This window comes from Corticium candelabrum, chromosome 2, assembly GCF_963422355.1.
Source record: "Corticium candelabrum chromosome 2, ooCorCand1.1, whole genome shotgun sequence".
NCBI classification, from domain to species: domain Eukaryota; kingdom Metazoa; phylum Porifera; class Homoscleromorpha; order Homosclerophorida; family Plakinidae; genus Corticium; species Corticium candelabrum.
Window position 1 is genome coordinate 1,522,308 of NC_085086.1, and position 18,388 is coordinate 1,540,695.

The 18,388-nt window shown below is 38.5% G+C and overlaps 1 protein-coding gene across 1 annotated transcript; it reads right to left on the reverse strand.

The window, feature by feature from the left end:
• Nucleotides 1–9,052: 9,052 nt before the first annotated feature.
• Nucleotides 9,053–17,508, reverse strand: LOC134198322 (probable serine/threonine-protein kinase DDB_G0281745). The gene is made up of 8 exons (XM_062667691.1): nucleotides 17,402–17,508; nucleotides 15,157–15,284; nucleotides 14,833–15,090; nucleotides 13,476–13,621; nucleotides 13,343–13,411; nucleotides 11,261–11,996; nucleotides 10,849–11,171; nucleotides 9,053–9,758 (listed from the first exon to the last, which is right to left on the reverse strand). The coding sequence occupies exons 1-8, from the start codon at nucleotides 17,506–17,508 to the stop codon at nucleotides 9,291–9,293; spliced, it is 2,235 nt and encodes a 744-aa protein (XP_062523675.1). The 3' UTR covers nucleotides 9,053–9,290.
• Between the last annotated feature and the right edge of the window lie 880 nt (nucleotides 17,509–18,388).

Below are 18,388 nucleotides of genomic sequence, written 5' to 3' on the forward strand. Positions count from 1 at the left end.
TTTATTATTTATTATTTATTATTTATTATTTATTATTTATTATTTATTATTTATTATTTATTATTCATTATTTATTGTTTATTATTTATTATCCTTTATCCGTTATCCGTTATCCATTATCCATTATCCAATATCCATTATCCATTATCCATTATCCATTATCCATTATCCATTATCCATTACCCATTATCCATTATCCATCATCCATTATCCATTATCCATCATCCATCATCCATCATCCATCATCCATCATTCAATATCCATCATCCATTATCCATTATCCATTATCCATTATCCATTATTCATTATCCATTATCCATTATCCATTATCCATTATGCATTATCCATTATCCATTATCCATTATCCATTATCCATCATCCATCATTCAATATCCATCATCCATTATCCATTATCCATTATCCATTATCCATTATTCATTATCCATTATCCATTATCCATTATCCATTATGCATTATCCATTATCCATTATACATTATCCATTATCCATTATCCATTATCCATTATCCATTACCCATTACCCATTATCCATTACCCATTACCCATTACTCATTACCCATTACCCATTACCCATTATCCATTATCCATTATCCATTATTCATTATCCACTACCCACTACCCACTACCCACTACCCACTACCCACTACCCACTACCCACTACCCACTACCCACTACCCACTACCCACTACCCACTACCCATTACCCATTACCCATTACCCATTACCCATTACCCATTATCCAATATCTATTATCCATTATCCATTACCCATTACCCATTACCCATTACCCATTACCCATTACCCATTACCCATTACCCATTATCCATTACCCATTATCCATTATCCATTATCCATTACCCATTATCCATTATCCATTATCCATTATCCATTATCAATTATTCATTATCTATTATCTATTATCTATTATCTATTATCTATTGTCTATTATTTATTATTTATTATTTATTATTTATAATTTTTTATTTATTATTTATTATATATTATTTATTTATTATTATTTATTATTTATTATTTATTATTTATTACTCGTTATTTCTTATTTATTATTTTATTTATCATTTATCATTTATTATTTATTATTTATTATTTATTATTTATTACTGGTTATTTGTTATTTGTTATTTATTTATTTCTTATTTGTTATTTGTTATTTATTATTTATTATTTATTATTTATTATTTATTATTTATTATTTATTATTTATTATTTATTATTTATTATTTATTATTTGTTATTTATTATTTATTATTTATTATTTATTATTTATTATTTATTATTTATTATTTATTATTTATTATTTATTATTTATTATTTATTACTGGTTATTTCTTATTTCTTATTTATTTATTTTTTATTTTTTATTTTTTATTTATTATTTATTATTTATTATTTATTATTTATTATTTTTTATTTTTTATTTATGTTTTATTATTTATTTTTGTTGTGCTTAACCAGATCAGTCTGTTTTGTAAAGTCTATTACAAGTACCGGAAGCAAACTCTGCCACAGAAGTTCTTAGACCATCACGGCTGTCTAGGAAGAAGACATGACTTTACGAAGAATCCGAGTAGATCCCAGAAGCACTGTTTTCTGTAAGTGCTGCAGGTTGTGAAGACCTGGAATAATGTCCAGCCACCTTGCAATACCTGCGTGCACTGTGCCCAAAGGTCCCAAGACCACCGAGACCACCAGTGTTTAACAATGCCACATGCGGCTTATCCCCACTCGCAAGTCGCTGTATTTCGCCAACTTCTCTGCATGTTTCTTGCCAATGTTGCCATCAGCAGGACAGCTGATATCAATATGAAGAAAGTGTTTGTCTTCCTATTTCTGAGACAGAGGTTTGGACGATTGGCTTTGATCTTTCGTGCAGTGGGGATGGTGGTATTCCACACCATGGTAATGTCATTTGTCTCCACAAGCCTATCAGGATAATGCTGGTACCATCTGCTCTCCACCACAGGGAATGTGACACAAAACCCACATGTGTTTTTGTGTGTTTTCATGAGGATTTCTGTGGGAAACGAGGCAAACCCATGTGAGGTTTTGTGAAAGAAATACTCACATGTGAGTTTACTAAACCACAGAAACTTTCCAAAAACCGTACAAAAAAACCACAAAAACCCACGTAAAACCGTAAGAAACCTACCATAACCCACCATAACCCACCATAACCCACCTTGAGGGTTTGTAAAATTAACAAAGTTCGTACATTAACCTGCGAAACCCACTATGGGAAACGCTTTTAATATAGGCCCTCGCCATTTTGATTTCTAATTGAAATCCTTGCGCCATTTTGGTTTTTGTCGAGTTGCTACATATAGACTCTTTGATTGAATTCAATTGTCTTTATTAGATATACTTTCGCAACAATTTACACTTTGGCACTGCAAACTACGTAGCTAGTCTAATTATATCTAAAAGTACCTAACAACTGCTATGCAAGCGCTGGAGAGCAGCAGTCTTTTGTCTCCATTGACAGCAACCCATTTCCTGGCTACTGGCTCGTGTGCCAACTCTACAACGAGCCAGTTTTGTCTTTGCCCGTTTATGCTATTAGATGATCAAATTAGCTCATATGTCACCAACGCTCAGGCTACTAATACGATTAGTCTAATAGTTATTCTCATGTGTCACACGGAATGTCTTGCAACCGACTTGACCTTCCATTCGTGCCCTACTTGTTTTATTACAATGCTGTTATCCTGTCCCAATGCAAGCTCTACGCATTTGCCAACCTCTTTGGGAGAGAGGATTTTCTCGAGCTTTCCAAGAGACTCTAGGAGAGCGGAAGCTAGATAGTCAACACTGTGTACGCGCTGCCAGGCGCCAAATGTTCACGAATCGTACACGAGCTTCCCGATCGTATTGTTCTCGTAGCCTAGCACAGTAATAGAACGGCGTCTAGTGCATCCCTACTCCAAGCTACTTAGACTGCTGATCGAATCACATTGCACCTCACAGCTTCAGATAACGTGAATCAAACTCAGGATCGAGCTCTCTCTGTGAATGAATCATATTCCATGCGATAAAATGACTCTCTTCCCATACAGCTACAGGAACGAAATATTTATAGACAGTGAATGTATGCAATCGAATATCAAAGGGAGCATGACTTTAGGTGTGCTCACACTGGATTTGCAAGCCGTACTTGCAAATAGGTTTGCGTTTACTTGAGTCTGGTTTGGAGCTATCAAAACATTGCTAGTTGTTTAGCACCTATTAACAAGAGTAGCAGTCTGCCTGGCGCATAGCTACAAGAGTAGCAGTGGAAATCGTTGTCTTACTGTGGTGGATGGTGCTAGAAACAGGGCGTCAACAGCAAGAAACTCGCGCGTGCAAGATGACGAATGAAGTCGTTTTTGTCGCTATCGCAGTGCCAGCACAGAGTACCGAAATGTTGTGTCGTTCGTCGTGCGGTATTCTAACTCTGTTGTCTGGCGCCATATGAGATGGTCTGGAACTTCGAGGCTAGAGATTCCTGCTCTAGCAATGGATCACAATAGCGTGCTAGATTGACAACCAGGTAATCAAACCCCATCTAGTCTAAACACAGGTTTAATTTGTACTGTATGCTAATTTATTTCCTTTTATCACGCAATTCAAAACATAACACACCGTGGTTTGCAAGCCTTAGTGCAAACCAGCTTTCCATGGGCAGATGCAACTTTTAACACTAACTCGGTTATGATAACAAGCTCAAACCAGGCTCGCAAACGACAGTAGTGTGAAGGATTGATTCATAATTAACTAAAAGTATGAAAGTTTTGACGTTGAGGACGTGAGTGACACCTAGATAACGTGGATAACACTAATTGAAAAAAGTAGGCGGGATGATCCCAGACACTCTCCGACGTTGTCCTGTTATACGGGAACCAGGCACGACTGTGAGAGAAGGTCTGGTACGAGGCTAGAACAAAGTACGGCCAGTGCGCCATGCACCGTCTCCGTAAACATTGTGACGAAGCCACATGCGCAGATAAAATTTTGCCCGTATGTGTAGACACGCCCAAATAATGTGTCAAACGATTAAACATATTTTGATTGGCCAACGAACCTCAGAAGTCTAGATGTTCAACGTCAAATTCACTTGGCCGGAAATAGGCCAGACATCTTAAAGCGTGACATTAATTGAAAATGCGATATCTCGAGGTTTTAATATTTCGAAATACTTTTATTAGTATTTATTTATTTATTATCTTTTATTGTGTCGATATTCCTCTCCGTAATGGGCAAGTGGGGTCTTTACTCCCATCTGGGCGCCCGCCAACCCGGCAGGTGACCCCAGCGGGGTACATGTTTCCGTGACTCCATACGGCGATCAATGACTAGCCAATTCGATATAGATTGCAGGCATTACGGTGACCGCGAACTCGCGGACAGCACGTCTAGTGGATATCAACAACCATCAGGAAAGCACTGAACGGCATCGTCAACGGACCGTTATTATTATTACTTATTACTAATTCATATTTTATCATTAATTTATTTATTACAAATTTATATATTTATTACCAATTTGTTTATTTATTAATAATAAATTTATTTATTAGTAACTAGGATTAATGGCCCGTCCTTCGTACGGGCAAGCTACTGTAGTGTAAAGATATATGTGTGGATACGTCAACTACAATCTTTGTTGCGAGGTCCCGGATGTCCTAAATGTTGCTCTTCGCGCTTGTTTCAATCGAAATAGACACACTCCCCGTGTAGCGCTTGCTGAAGACAACGTATTGGTTGGATTCGGTTCAAATGCAATCAGAATTTGGAGAGAAACGAAAGCGCTAAAAGAGTAAGTTTCGTCGGCAAGAGATATTCGATTGCTCAAAGCTTTGCGAAGGACGGCGATGCATACAGTCTACACAGGACTGGTGTGGACGTGGGTTCAAATGAACTGGAATGTGTAGCGTTTGCGACATCAAGAAATTTAACACGGGGGTTGAACCCTCGAGAGGGGACCAGGTGCAAATGTTTTTTAATTTTTTACGCAAACCTTTCTCTGTGCGTGCCGAGTGTGCGTGCCGATTTCGGTTGCGAAAAGACAAAAGACGTGGCGCCAAACGCGAACACACACACACACACACACACACACACACACACACACACACACACACACACACACGACAGACAATTTGAGCTTTATATATTAGACTCATTTATTTATTACTAATTTACTCATTTATTACTACTTTATTTATTTATTATTGTTTTATTTGTTTATTACAAATTTATTTATTTATTATAATTTACATATTTATTAATAATTTATTTATTTATTACTTATTTATTTATTTATTATAATTTTTTATATATTTATAATTTACATATTTATTACTAATTTATTATGTATTATTAATTTATATATATTTACTACTAATTTATTTATGTATTACTATTTTTATACATTAATAATTTACACATTTATTACTAATTTATTATTTATTATTAATTTTTTAATTATTACTAATTTATATATTTATTTAAAATTTATTTATTAATAATTTGTATATTTATTTCTAATTTATTTATTACTAATTTATGTATTTATTATTAATTAATTAATTAATTATTAAATTTATTAATTTTGACTAATTTATTAATTTTTTACTAATTTATTTATTACTTATTTATTTATTACTTATTTATTTATTACTAATTTATTTATTATTAATATATTTATATATTACTAATTGATTTATTCATTGTTATTTTATTTATTACTAATTTATTGCTTGTAACTAGCTTCGTTGTTGAAGAATCTTATTTTTCTGTATTATTTATGTTTATTAGTCATCATACTGCTACCTGCAGTTGTATTAGGACCATCAGGTAGGAAGCGTCCAAGAAGCAGTCTAGCAATTCGTTGTACCAAATATTTCGTAAGACACGCATATAGTACACAGAGTATCTCTCTCTATTTCTGTGTTTCTTTCTTACTGCTCGTTGTTTGTGGATCGTACCCTTGTATGTCTATCTATCAGTCCATACGTTTCTTCATCCTTTTTCTCTACTTCATTCATTCTTATCTCTTTATTCTGCTGTTCAAAGGTTTGATGGTATAGACAATGACTTTTCTATGAATCAGTCAAAAGTGAGGAAGGAAGCTTGAGGCTCAGCCAACCAGTGGCGTAGCCAGGATTTTTTTCTTACCGAGGCAAATTGATATTAATATTAATTTTTTTATTAATATTAATTCCTTATTGATATGCACTACCTAAGGCTATTGCTGTCATATTGATATGCTTAATTGATTTGACAGGGTAAAAACAGTAAACTACACTTGGATTAGTTGGACTGGGACTGAAAAGTTACTGGGACTGATAATTCATGCATAGGCCTGAGTATAGGGACGCACTCCCACCAGTGAGCTAGATGGCAGTGACTGGGGAGCACTTGCATGGGGGAGACTATGACACGTGATCCTACAAACTCAAACTACAACGGGGCCTCGCCCAACGTAAAACACAGTCTAGTATCCTATGCTTACCCCAAGGCCAACTGAATAGACAGCTGCTTTCTCTTCTTCTTTGGCGGCTCTGCCATAATAAAGCACAGACACGTGATAGAAGTGTGACCTGAAAGTGACCACGTGACAAATGCCACGCCCATTTTTCCTACCGAGGCAACTGCCTCACTGCCTCATGCCTAGCTACGCTACTGCCAACGCTCGCCCACAGGTTGCTTCAAGCACCAAGCGAGTCGGGTCCTAGGAGCGTTGGCAGTCTAGGAGCGTTGGCAGCCAGAGTAAAAGAACGGGGGGATTTTAACGTCGGTCTTCATAACGTCAGGTGAATTAATTCGCATGCAATCAGTTGTCAAGTAAGAGGGACGTGCATGCATGTGGGATGTCTGTTTAATTAATTACGGTTTTAGTGAGAGTTTGTGTCATCACATTGACATGCGGTTGTAACTCTCTGTTTGTTTATTAGTTTTTATGATATTTTAGTTTGTTTGTTTGTTTATTCTTTGTTTGTTAGTTATACATGTATAACCTCACAACTTCAGCCTTAACACTCACAACAATAACGTTAATTTAACTCTCACAACTTTAGCCCCAACCCTCACAACTTTAGCTCTAACCCTCACAACTTTGGCCCTAATCCACACAACCTAAAACTCCTGTCTATTACCCAAAACCAAAAATTTCGTCATGACCAGAGTAGAGAGCACGCAGAGAAAAAGGACCCTGCTGACGAGGCGGTGAGCAATCCTCAAGAATGCACTAGAACGGGCCAGACAAAACTTGCCATTGTCTTTTGTTTTCTACTTTACAATCTTAATCAAATTTGCCTAAGTTTTTTTCTAGTTCTCTTTTATGTAGACTGTCGACTGATGCACTCATCATTAACGAACGAAAGTGCTTTGCGGATTATCTCTAATCAACAAGGCTGCTACTAAAAGTTTCTCGCAATCTGCTTACTATTATTAATCATGATGGTCCTGCTGCTTGTTATAGGTAATTAAACGAGCTGTTTAGTTAACTACGAACAGCTATCGTTACGCGGAAAGAGAACCTATAAATTTGTCAATTTTAATGCTAGCAGAGGTACCATGCGCTGCACGCCAGACGCAGCTTTATTTAATTAATATGTGCATGTTTGTCGGATGTCAGATTGCAGAAATGACGTTGCTCAAAACTAGTTGTCGCCATGTTGCCAAAATAGGCGACAAAGACGTTAATTTTAGGCGACAGACGTCTAGAACTATGAAGTGACTCTGACTAGCTCACCTTCGGGCAGCAGGCACTTGTCGCCAGTAGACTCTTGACTGCAGTAATATAGTCTTGGCATGGTTATACTTGCTGATAACGGTTTAGCGACGTTAACAATCTATAATCCAGTACACCTACTACATATTTGCCCCAATGCACTTTTAGCGCGCAAGGTACAAATTGACAGAAATGTTGCCTGCGCTATTATTTTATCTTTCCAGAGGCCATGCAGTTTCCTGCACGTGTTCTGTGCTAAAGTAAGGTGTCGGCACGTGCATGGGGTAAAGCAGGTGAGCTAAATTAGTAAATGTGAGATAAGTTTGCTTACACTATAGCCCATGCATCTAGATACATATCTGCAAACGAACTTTGTACTTGAATATCATATAAAAGTAATGCATGCATGGCCGTTGGTCTTGAAGAGAGATCTGTTATAAGTTCACCGTTGTGAACTTTAGTGTGGATACTAATGTAAAGATATACAAATAAAGTGAGTACAAGTTGCTCTGATCACATGACTTTAACAAAGTCCGAATTAGCACTCGCTTTAGATTAGCCAGTTGGCGCCTATGTCCATTCTGTCGCCAGAACATGCCAATTCTTGGGCAAAAGTCCACACAAACTTTGACACCCCTGTAGAGGAGCGTTGTCAAACCCCTATATACGAGAATTAGACGGCCTGTTTGTATTTCACTAAATGTCAGGCAGTGACACAGAAGTTTGTGCATGCAATATTTGTGCCACTAAGGCAACAATAAGGGCATCTTCCCTACTAGGGTAAGTTAATGGACGTCGTTAGAGACCCTCTCACTTAGACCAAATCGTACATTTGCATTGGGCTTTGGAATACCTTTGCGTGTATGATTTTGTGGCGATTGGCCAGCATTCTCGGCGTAATTCATGTGACAAACAGGTCGACATAGAGAATCTTACAAAAAAACCCTGTCAGGTGCATTACTGTGTTGCTCTGGGTGTGTTGCAAGGTTTCTAAGGCGTGGCTACCTAAAACCACAACGCTTGAAACTCCAAACCATCTCCAACAACGTTGCCACCATGCACTAGGAAGCATTGCATCTGCCTAGTTTAAATATGGATTAGGTCAGGACGCAAGTTGCAAAGTGGATTGCAAGCAAATTGGAAGGCCGAAGGCGTGGTCCGAGGTTGCTTGGAGTTGCAAGCCTTGTGGTTTAGTTAAGAGCATGCAACAATAAAATTTGACGTGCCAGTGTGCTGTACAGATGTAGTAGGCATGCATGCAAACAGCAGTTCGTGCAAGATCGACTGAAATGTGTAATAGTATGAAAACAGTAAATATAATTCATAATATCGTAACAATAAGCACACATCAAACTTACAAATTACGAGTACAATGTCAAAGTCAAAAATTAAAAACGCTAATTTGATTTGTATGAAAGCAAAATGCAAAAACGATTTGATTAATGCTATTGCTATGTGAACACTTTGTAACAACGCATACATGGTGCAAATAAGAAAGACACAATACACGGTTTAATGTCATGTCATTTTCTTAGCAGATAGCCTAGGCAAGAGTAACATTCTCCATTCCATCCATCTTGCCCTTTACCATCCGTTTAGGAGGACATACTTTATACTCGTCTGTCTCCCGCATACGGCTAATAATATTGCGAGCATCTTCAGCTGTTGGTCGCGTTGCAGGATCATCTCTCATCAAGTGCTTACACAAGGAACGAACATTTAGCTGACGGATGAGTAAGACTTGATCCATCCTTTGTTCACGATCTGGGAGAATGGCAGTAAACAGCTCGCACATGGTCACTCCAAAACTGTACATGTCGGTTTTCTTGCTTTTTCGTAAAGTTGGAGCATCAAATCTCTCAGGAGGGGTGTATTGTGGACTGAGCACGCCAACTGAAAGTGAAATATCTTCAAAACGAGCAGCTCCTAGATCACCCAGCTTGGCTCTCATCGTTGCTGTAACCAGGATGTTTCTAGGACAGATGTCACCGTGCAGAATCTCCTTAGGTTGCTTTAATAACACAACAGAGTGATGGCCAATGAACAACTAATTAACGAAAATTGCACTCGTATTATTTCTGCGTGTAGGTACTTGTAGAAATTTATGCTCATTTATATTAATTTATTAATATTGTATACATTAAATTTCATTAATATTTTAAGTTTTCTAATTATTTTCTCTTTTTTTCTAACTGCATTCATGTTTTCTTTTTTATGAAAAAAATGTTAAATGCATTTTTCAAATTACCGACATAAGTGCCCCTCTTCCCAATTATTAAACTGGTTTTTCTAAGTTTGCCCGTCTTCTTGTCCGATTACTCGTCTGTCTCTTATTCCGCAAACTATTTTAGACGTTGTCGTTTATTGAAAAATGAAATAATCTGTTCCTCCCTCTATCCCTTCTTCTCTGCCTCCATCCATCCCTCCCTCCCTCCCTGCCTCCCTCCCTCCATCATCCCTGCCTGCCTCTCTCCCACTCCTACCTGTCTCCCACCCTGTCTCCCTGCCTCCCTGCCTCTCTCCCTTTCTTCCTTCCTCCCTGATTCTCTTTCTCCCTCCCTGTCTCCCTCCCTGTCTCTCTCCCTGCCTCCCTCCCTGCCTCGCTGTCTCCCGGCCTCCTTCCTTCTCTCTCTGCCTGCCTGCCTCCCTCCCTGCCTCCTTTCCTTCCTCCCTTCCTCCCTCCTTCCTTCCCTCCCTCCCTGTTGTCCTCCGTTCTTCTCTCTCTTCCTCCATCTTTCCCTCCCTCCTTTCCTCTCTCCTTCCCTCCCTCCTCCCTGCCATCCTCCCTTCCTCCCTCTCTGCCTCCCTGGCTTCCTCCCTCCTCCCTCCCTTCCTCACGGCCTGCCTGCCTGACATTCTGTCTCCCCATGCTTCCCTCCCTTCCTCCCTACCTCTGTGTATGTGTGTGCGTTCGTGCGTGTGGTGTGTGTGTATGTGCGTGTGTTTGTGTGCATTTCTGTCTGTCGATTCCTCTGTCTGTCCGTCTGTCTATAAAACATACAATGTCATTGCGAAACATCATTACGAGATTTATGTATACTATTTATGTCTATAAAATGATGTTAATAAGTGATGCACCTTATTTCATTAACTGTTCTTACCATCGAGTGAATGTAATCAAGTCCACACAAAGAATCATGTGTCATGTCAACTTTTTCTCGTAGAGTGAGAGGTGCAACATCTCCTTGACATGCATCAATCACACCAGACATGGAGCCGCTAAGTAATTCCATGATAATCCATGCCTTCTTCTCTTCTAACTCCAGAGTGACACCACAAACAGAAGCAATGTTTGGATGATGTATCTTCCATGCTACAGATGCTTCTTGTTGAACAAGTTGAATGTTGCGTTGAACAGCAGCCAAATGATCATACAACAACTTGACGGCCACAGGACAACCACGCCAACATCCAACACGAACAACTAAATCACAATACAATTTACTATAATTAAAACTACAAGATAGCAGTTTGTGGTGTAAGAAATGTCAGTATAGTAAATGTTCTTCTCACTTCCATATGCTCCACGTCCAAGTTCTGTGCCAGTCAACATAATATTACATGAAGGAATCTTGACAACTTCGTTGCGTTGTCTTTCCTGGTATCGTTCAATTGCTGCGTCAGCATCTGCCAGCAGCTCTACCAAGTTTGCCTTTTCGGTTTCCTTTTCATTTAGTAATTGCTGGAGATTTTCTTTCTGTTCATTTATTTCCTCAATCTGGTGTTGAGCTTCATCAAGATTTTTCTGTTTGTCTTCTTGTTCTTGCTGTGACATTTGCCTCAGTTCCCCTTTCTCTTTTCTCTCTTCAGTAAGTGCCTGATCTCTTTGCAGTTGATCGTCTTTCCATGACTTTTCTAAATCAGCGTTCTGCTGTCTCCATTGCTCGATTTGCTCATCATTTGCTGAACCGTCCTGCGTCAGTTGTTCTATCTGTTGAATCTGCTGTGGTTTTAATTGCTCATCTTCCATTCCCTCCCGATTCCTTGGAGATTGCCGTATAGACGTCATGGTATTTACTTGCTGTTCATCACTCATTTCTCCCTGTTTCGAAAATTGTTGTGACGTCATGGTATTTACTTGCTGTTCATCACTCATTTCTGCCTGTTTCGAAAATTGTTGTGACGTCATGGTATTTACTTGCTGTTCATCACTCATTTCTGCCTGTTTCGAAAATTGTTGTGACGTCATGGTATTTACTTGCTGCTCATCACTCATTTCTGCCTGTTTTAAAGATTGTTGTCTGTACACCTGCTAGAGAAAGCATATTTTACATAATATATTCTTATACACTGTAAATATAAGGTTAAATTCCCTACACCTAATCGATCGCCAGTGGTGAATCTACCACTTGTGATTTGGTCAGCGAACGCGAAATATTTGGATTCTAAACAATTAAAGTGTTGTTCACCCATCCAATCTTGTCTGCAGCTACACCGTGCTAGATGTCCGCAACGCCGAAGTTGACCGTGCAGTTTAATTAATTAACGCACCTATTAAGCCGAAGCCCTTTAAATTTTCTTCTTTTCCACGGCCTGAGAATTTAAATGTAAACTCAAATTGACATGTAAACCCGTCGAGTAGAAAACAACCGCGTTCGTAGCCACTGACATTTGCCATCAGAAACAAGACTGTCATGCCTACTATATACAGTACAGGGGAGGCGAAAACTCCTTTGGATTGAGGAGACAAAAATTTCGTTACAGACTGCCGCCATTTTGATTCTAACTGAATATAGTTGGTTTGTCATTGGTTAATCTGTGACAGAAGTAGCCAGAGCTGCACGCACACAAATTATCACAACAATGTATATCAAGAGGCTCAAATGCATCACTATCCAATACTATTTCCACTTGCAAGCAACCAAAATTGAAATTATTTTTATCGATCATATCGTTTGCTGAAAATAAGTCTCATTATATAGAGCCCAGCATTTAAGGAGTTGCCCACATTCTCGATATTGGAAGACGCCTGCATGCTCCTTCTCTCCCACGTTCCGCAACCCCTGTAAGTATAGACACCTCTCTTTCTCAATTCTCAATCCCTACATGATTTCTTCACTCAAGCTTGTTTGTTTAGTTTAGCATCATTTTTAACACAACTTGTACAGCCTCCGAGTGTCTTAACTATACGTTGAACAATTCAATTAGAATTCATGTTAAGAATCTGATTAGTGTACTAAAGTTAGTCTAGTGTTTAAGGATATGTCCGGATGGCTTATAAATTAGTTAGACAAGCTAACAAACTGATCAAACATGTAATAGTTATTTGAGCACACCAACTCACACACACACACACACACACACACACACACACACACACACACACACACACACACACACACACACATGTGCACACACACACACACTCAGTCTTAAAAAGTTCTAAAGCACAAAAAATCCTCTATTGTTGCATCAACATCGGCATACGTCACTGTCAATGCAATACTATTGCAGGCAAATTAGTTAATTAATAATGTTATCACTATTTTGTTAATTAAAAACAAAACACTAAAGTTAACTTTAATTTTCATTACTAAATAATCCAAGCAATCAGTAGTAAACAACAAATACATCGAGTTTCTATTCACAACCTACCGGTTCATGTGAACCTGGTTTGTCTCTTGGCCAAGTGCCATCTTCATTTTTCACTTCTAGCACGAGAGACTAACAAGCATAATTATCATACTGCAAAAAGCTTGCACTACTACTTGTAATTCACAAGATTCACCTGGCCAGTGTAGATGCTGCATTCTTGCAAAGTAAGGTCCATCCGATCAATACGTTTAATAAATGAACTCATATACCCTAACCACAGTCGAACTGCCAAACAATCTTGTATTCCAAACAGCTGCTTTATCTCCTTTAAAATATTTTCTGCCAATATAGATAAAAAATACAATTGATTAAGCAATTTATGTTGAAATCATTATGTGATAAATCCAATTAAACACTGTAGTACTATACTAAATTAGCCACGCATACCGCTTTTAAGAAGCGATTCAACAAAATCACTTAGATCCAATTAATGTGGTCTAGCTAGAAGCATGCCCTCCAACTCTCCAAACGAGATTGTTACAAATTTGCTGTTAAGTTAATTCAACCATTTCATGTAGCTAGGCAGCTTTGGCAGCAGAAAAGTTAAACATTGTGTGGTCACAACCAGTATACGTACGCACTATACACATAACTAAGCTAGTAGTTCTTCTTAGCCTTCTTCACAGTCCCTCCAACGCGCGTATAGGTTAGAGGCTTTATACAGTGAGGCGAAGCCCGCACGCGCAGTAATGTATGTATTTGCAATTAGTTGCCAGCATTACAAAATGCAATGTCATTGTCAAAGTGTAACATTGATGCATTTATTATGACCATACTGGTAACAATAAATGTCGTCCTGCTGAAAACGAAAGCAATTCTATTAGTTTGCTTACGTGTATTCATTAAAGCTGACAGCATTCTTAGTTTACTTTAAAACTAAATGCTATGTACTCATGCATAAAATGCAATGCCATCTATGTTATTCTATTAGTTGTAATATTTCCAACATCTTTGTTAACTCTGTACTCCAACAAATAGTATGAAGGCAATATGCTCAAGTAAATGCATTGTAATACCTCCATCTTATGACCCCGATTACAAAGGCAGGACTCTTACTAGAACATTTTGATTGTATATCGATCATACAACTGTGTCGTTGTATAGTTTTGTTGTTATATAAGAAATAGGGTAGAAGCCATGGAATTACTCAGAGAATCGCAGACAAAGGAAAACCTTAATAATAGTTGCACTTTTAATGAAAATATATTTGTGGAAAAAACAACCAAATCGAATTCAGAAATATAGATCAGTGATGTCTTTTTTCGTCAGGGAATTTCATGGCTACTACCCTATTACCTAACCACACTGTACAAAGGCAGAGGGTGCCAAAATGTTCTAATAAGAGCCTTGCCTTTGTAGGCATGGTAACACGGTAACTCCTAGTCTATCTGTACTACTAGCTAGCACAGATCTATTTGTTTGTCAGACAACTTCAAACGTGTCAACTGTTCTCTCTGTTCACTAGCTATTAATTTCAATAACAAACTCACCCAATATCTCTGCCTTGCTATATTCCTTTATCTTCACTGCATTTTGGTTAGTGAAGAGGCACAACTTAACAGAAGTCATATAAACTTCCACTTTCAGGTGCTTCAAATATCGTCCTTGTAGAATGACCTTTCTCTCCACAGGGTTCTGACCATCAAGAACACCATACCATGTAAACAGCTTTTCCCATGCTGCAAGAGGAAGTAAGTAGTAATCATGTTCGTTAGTCATGTTAGGCCTCAAATCAGTAAACGATTCATCTGCAGACGCCAATATGCCACTAAGCGTTATATCAATGTAACTAATCCGAAACACCAACAAAGTACCCTTGAAGAGATCAGTATTGTCTATTAGACCTGGTACTACTGACTCCAGCCCTGTTTGAGAAGAATTCGAAGAGTCGTAATCAACGTACATTTTCCACTGTTCAAACCAGTCGACATTGATCAAAAACCTTAAAGAACACAAAAACGTAAAGTATGATAAGATAACAATACTGGTAATATGCAAAACAATCTAATACAAACAATAAAATGACAAATTGGATGTGCAATATTTCACAACGTATACAAATACATACAACGTATGCAAGGTAGACATTGTAATATAGGATCATATGGAGTGCTCTACGTATTAGTAGTGAACCATGCAACATCATTGGAAACGTTGTTTACTTTCTGTAAACACTAACACTACTAAACACATGCATATTAATTAATGTGACATGCATGCTGTGAAGCAATTAAACGTTCTCCAAACATCAGAGAAATTAATCTACGTGTTAATGCGACTGCTGGATTTGGGCTCAGCCCATAGTTAGTAATGAAACCCACAGCAGTCTTTTCTTATAACAGCTTATCAAAAATTATTACAACACAAGCGCAAAGCTCCACATAATCTGTGAAATAAAATGCGTTAGGTGTACATGTATATCAACCATTGCAAGACTTCAGATTCGATTTTCAATATTCTCGTCAACTAAATAACAGGTTCTTCCATTTCCCAATCAAAAATTTAGAGAAATGGCACTTTGAATTCAGTGTGATTTTGTAACAAACTGCATGCCCTTGACGTAACTCAGAATATCTGATTTGCTTGGTCTCTGATCCATATCCACTTCGACGGCAATTGCATGCAGCTACTGCAGAGATTGAATCAGATAGAGTTCGACAACAAATTCTCTGCCTTCACTTCGCTTGCCTTATATACTCATAGGTATATATGGCTGACGTAACAGCTGAGGAATGTAAACAAAAGGACGGAAGGAAAGTCTCCTATGTATACTCGCGCCTCTAATAGATACGGTCTGTAGTATTTCAATAATCTGCGGTATCATTACTCAGCTGCTCATGCAAAGTTTGTAAATATCTAAGTGTCAATTTGAAAATTAATTAACGACAAAATAGACTTTGTGGGTAAGTAACTATGTCAATCAGAGTTGACAACCAGAAATATTAAAATGTGTGAAATCTGTAAGGTTGTCGTTATTACTTACTGTAGGTTAATATAACCGTGTATGCATGACCACAAACAATTAACTAAACTAGCTTCACTAAAACCACTATACTGTTTTTATTACTATAGTGTAATAAAACATAGTACTCTCCAAATGGATCCCATCTGGGCGTGTACAATGTGTTTGTGCTAAATCCATTGCGTACGTATAAACATCTCAAGAAAAACATCTAAAAATGCCTTCTACACAGTCAACTCTATTTCTGTGTCCTAGTCTTAGTATCTTAGATTCTATAATTCCAAAACAATTGCGTGAGATCTGGCCTGTGTGTAATCCTGCGACCTAGGGGAACTTAATTGCGTGAATCGCTGCGTGTGAGTAAACAACTTTGCTCCAAAATTTATACCTTACTAATTAGAAAATTGTACAACGTAAGGATCAGTAATCGATGTATTGCTCATTCAGTCTGTACATTAGGAAAAAGGTCACAGCACACCCTACATAGCATTGTTTCTATTCTTTTTCCTACGGCAACCCTAAATATTTCTCATTTTTTCAAACCGTTTTTAATACTTTGCAGATAGACCTAGACGCGAAAGCCTTCACGCCCAAAAACGCTTGACAACAATTGGTTGTAAAATAGTAGTGCAATATGCTAGACTGTAACGTTGTCAACGAAATGGAGCGATTCCAGTATCCCCCCAACCGGCGCAGTACAGACTATACTGTAACACCGGCTGCCGGCTGCTGCCTGTAGAAGCGAACGCTACCGCCCACTCAACTCCTGTTGGCAACGCCGGCAAGAGTGATCAACAGTACCTTCGGCTGGGTGCTCCGACCTGCCCCACCAGGCGTAACGCTACTCCTCGCTCTAGAGCTTCCATCTAAAAAATCGGTACAGTTTACAGAAGTTGCTGGAGTAGAGAAGTAGTATAGTCACAAGACCGTTGACGTCACGTGCAAAACAAAGTTGGGAGGGTACTGGAGTCGCGTCCGAACGATTAAAAATGCTGTACAAGATCAAGAGCCTCTCCCTAGCTGTTGTAAATGTATTACCGATCCTTTCATGTCCCAATGACGGTTTAGATTCTATTGTTGTGCAAGAATTTTCTTACCATGATTCACCTTCTTCTAGTATAGTTGTGTCAATGATTCCTTTAATTTCTTCAAGTTGTTGTTTGTAGCCTGGTCGTCTTTGTAGAGTGTCACTTTTGGCCGCCATGGTATGTATATACGGGCAATTACTTAATAGTGTGAGTAATACCAGTCACGTGTGACTTATTCATCTGAAACTTTGCAGTCTCTATGTCGCGCTGCATGCAAGCAATGGGTTTTTCTATCTTTCAGTCGGTCTGTTTCTGTGTCTATCTGTCAAGCAATGGTAATATATATTCAGTTATATACTCAATAAACACCTCATTTAGTATATTAGTAGCTCTCTGGCCAGTTCTCCGCACGGGCAGGTAGATTATTCCCGTTCAAAAATGTACAACTGGGGAGCAGATACTTGAAAGTCACGCGCAGTTTCTTATCAGGAATGGGCAGTCTAAATTTGGTGGAGATCCCATGCGCCGTTCTACAGAATTCGAAATTCGCGTGCGAGTGGAGGAAGGTCCTCCCAGTGGCGGATCCAGGATTTGATAGACGGGGGGCACGAAACCTAGTTTGTGGGCGTGTCCACTAAAAAGTGTACTTTGTTGCCTGCTCTTGAGATGACGACTCAGCAAGAAATCCTGTCAGTGGTAACTGTTCGCGTTTAGTACACGCCATGTGTCGAACTTTTCCCTGCTTGTACGTGTCGTGTACACACAGAGCATGCGCACTTGCAGGCATTTGTAATAGGCCAAAATGATTCTATTTATAGTGTTAGGATCCTGTAGACTCAGATTTGAAAATTCTACGTCGCCCTCTGAGTACCAACCAATGTCTGATGGGTCCGTAGACTTAAAAGAAAGTTTTTCCAAACGGGGGGCACGTGCCCCCAGTGCTCCCCCGTCTGAATCCGCTAGTGCCTCCTGTTATATAAAATATCCTCAGCACGTTTCCAACGTACACACTGAACAGTTGGAACTCTATCACTTTGCTCTTGACGTAGTTTGATG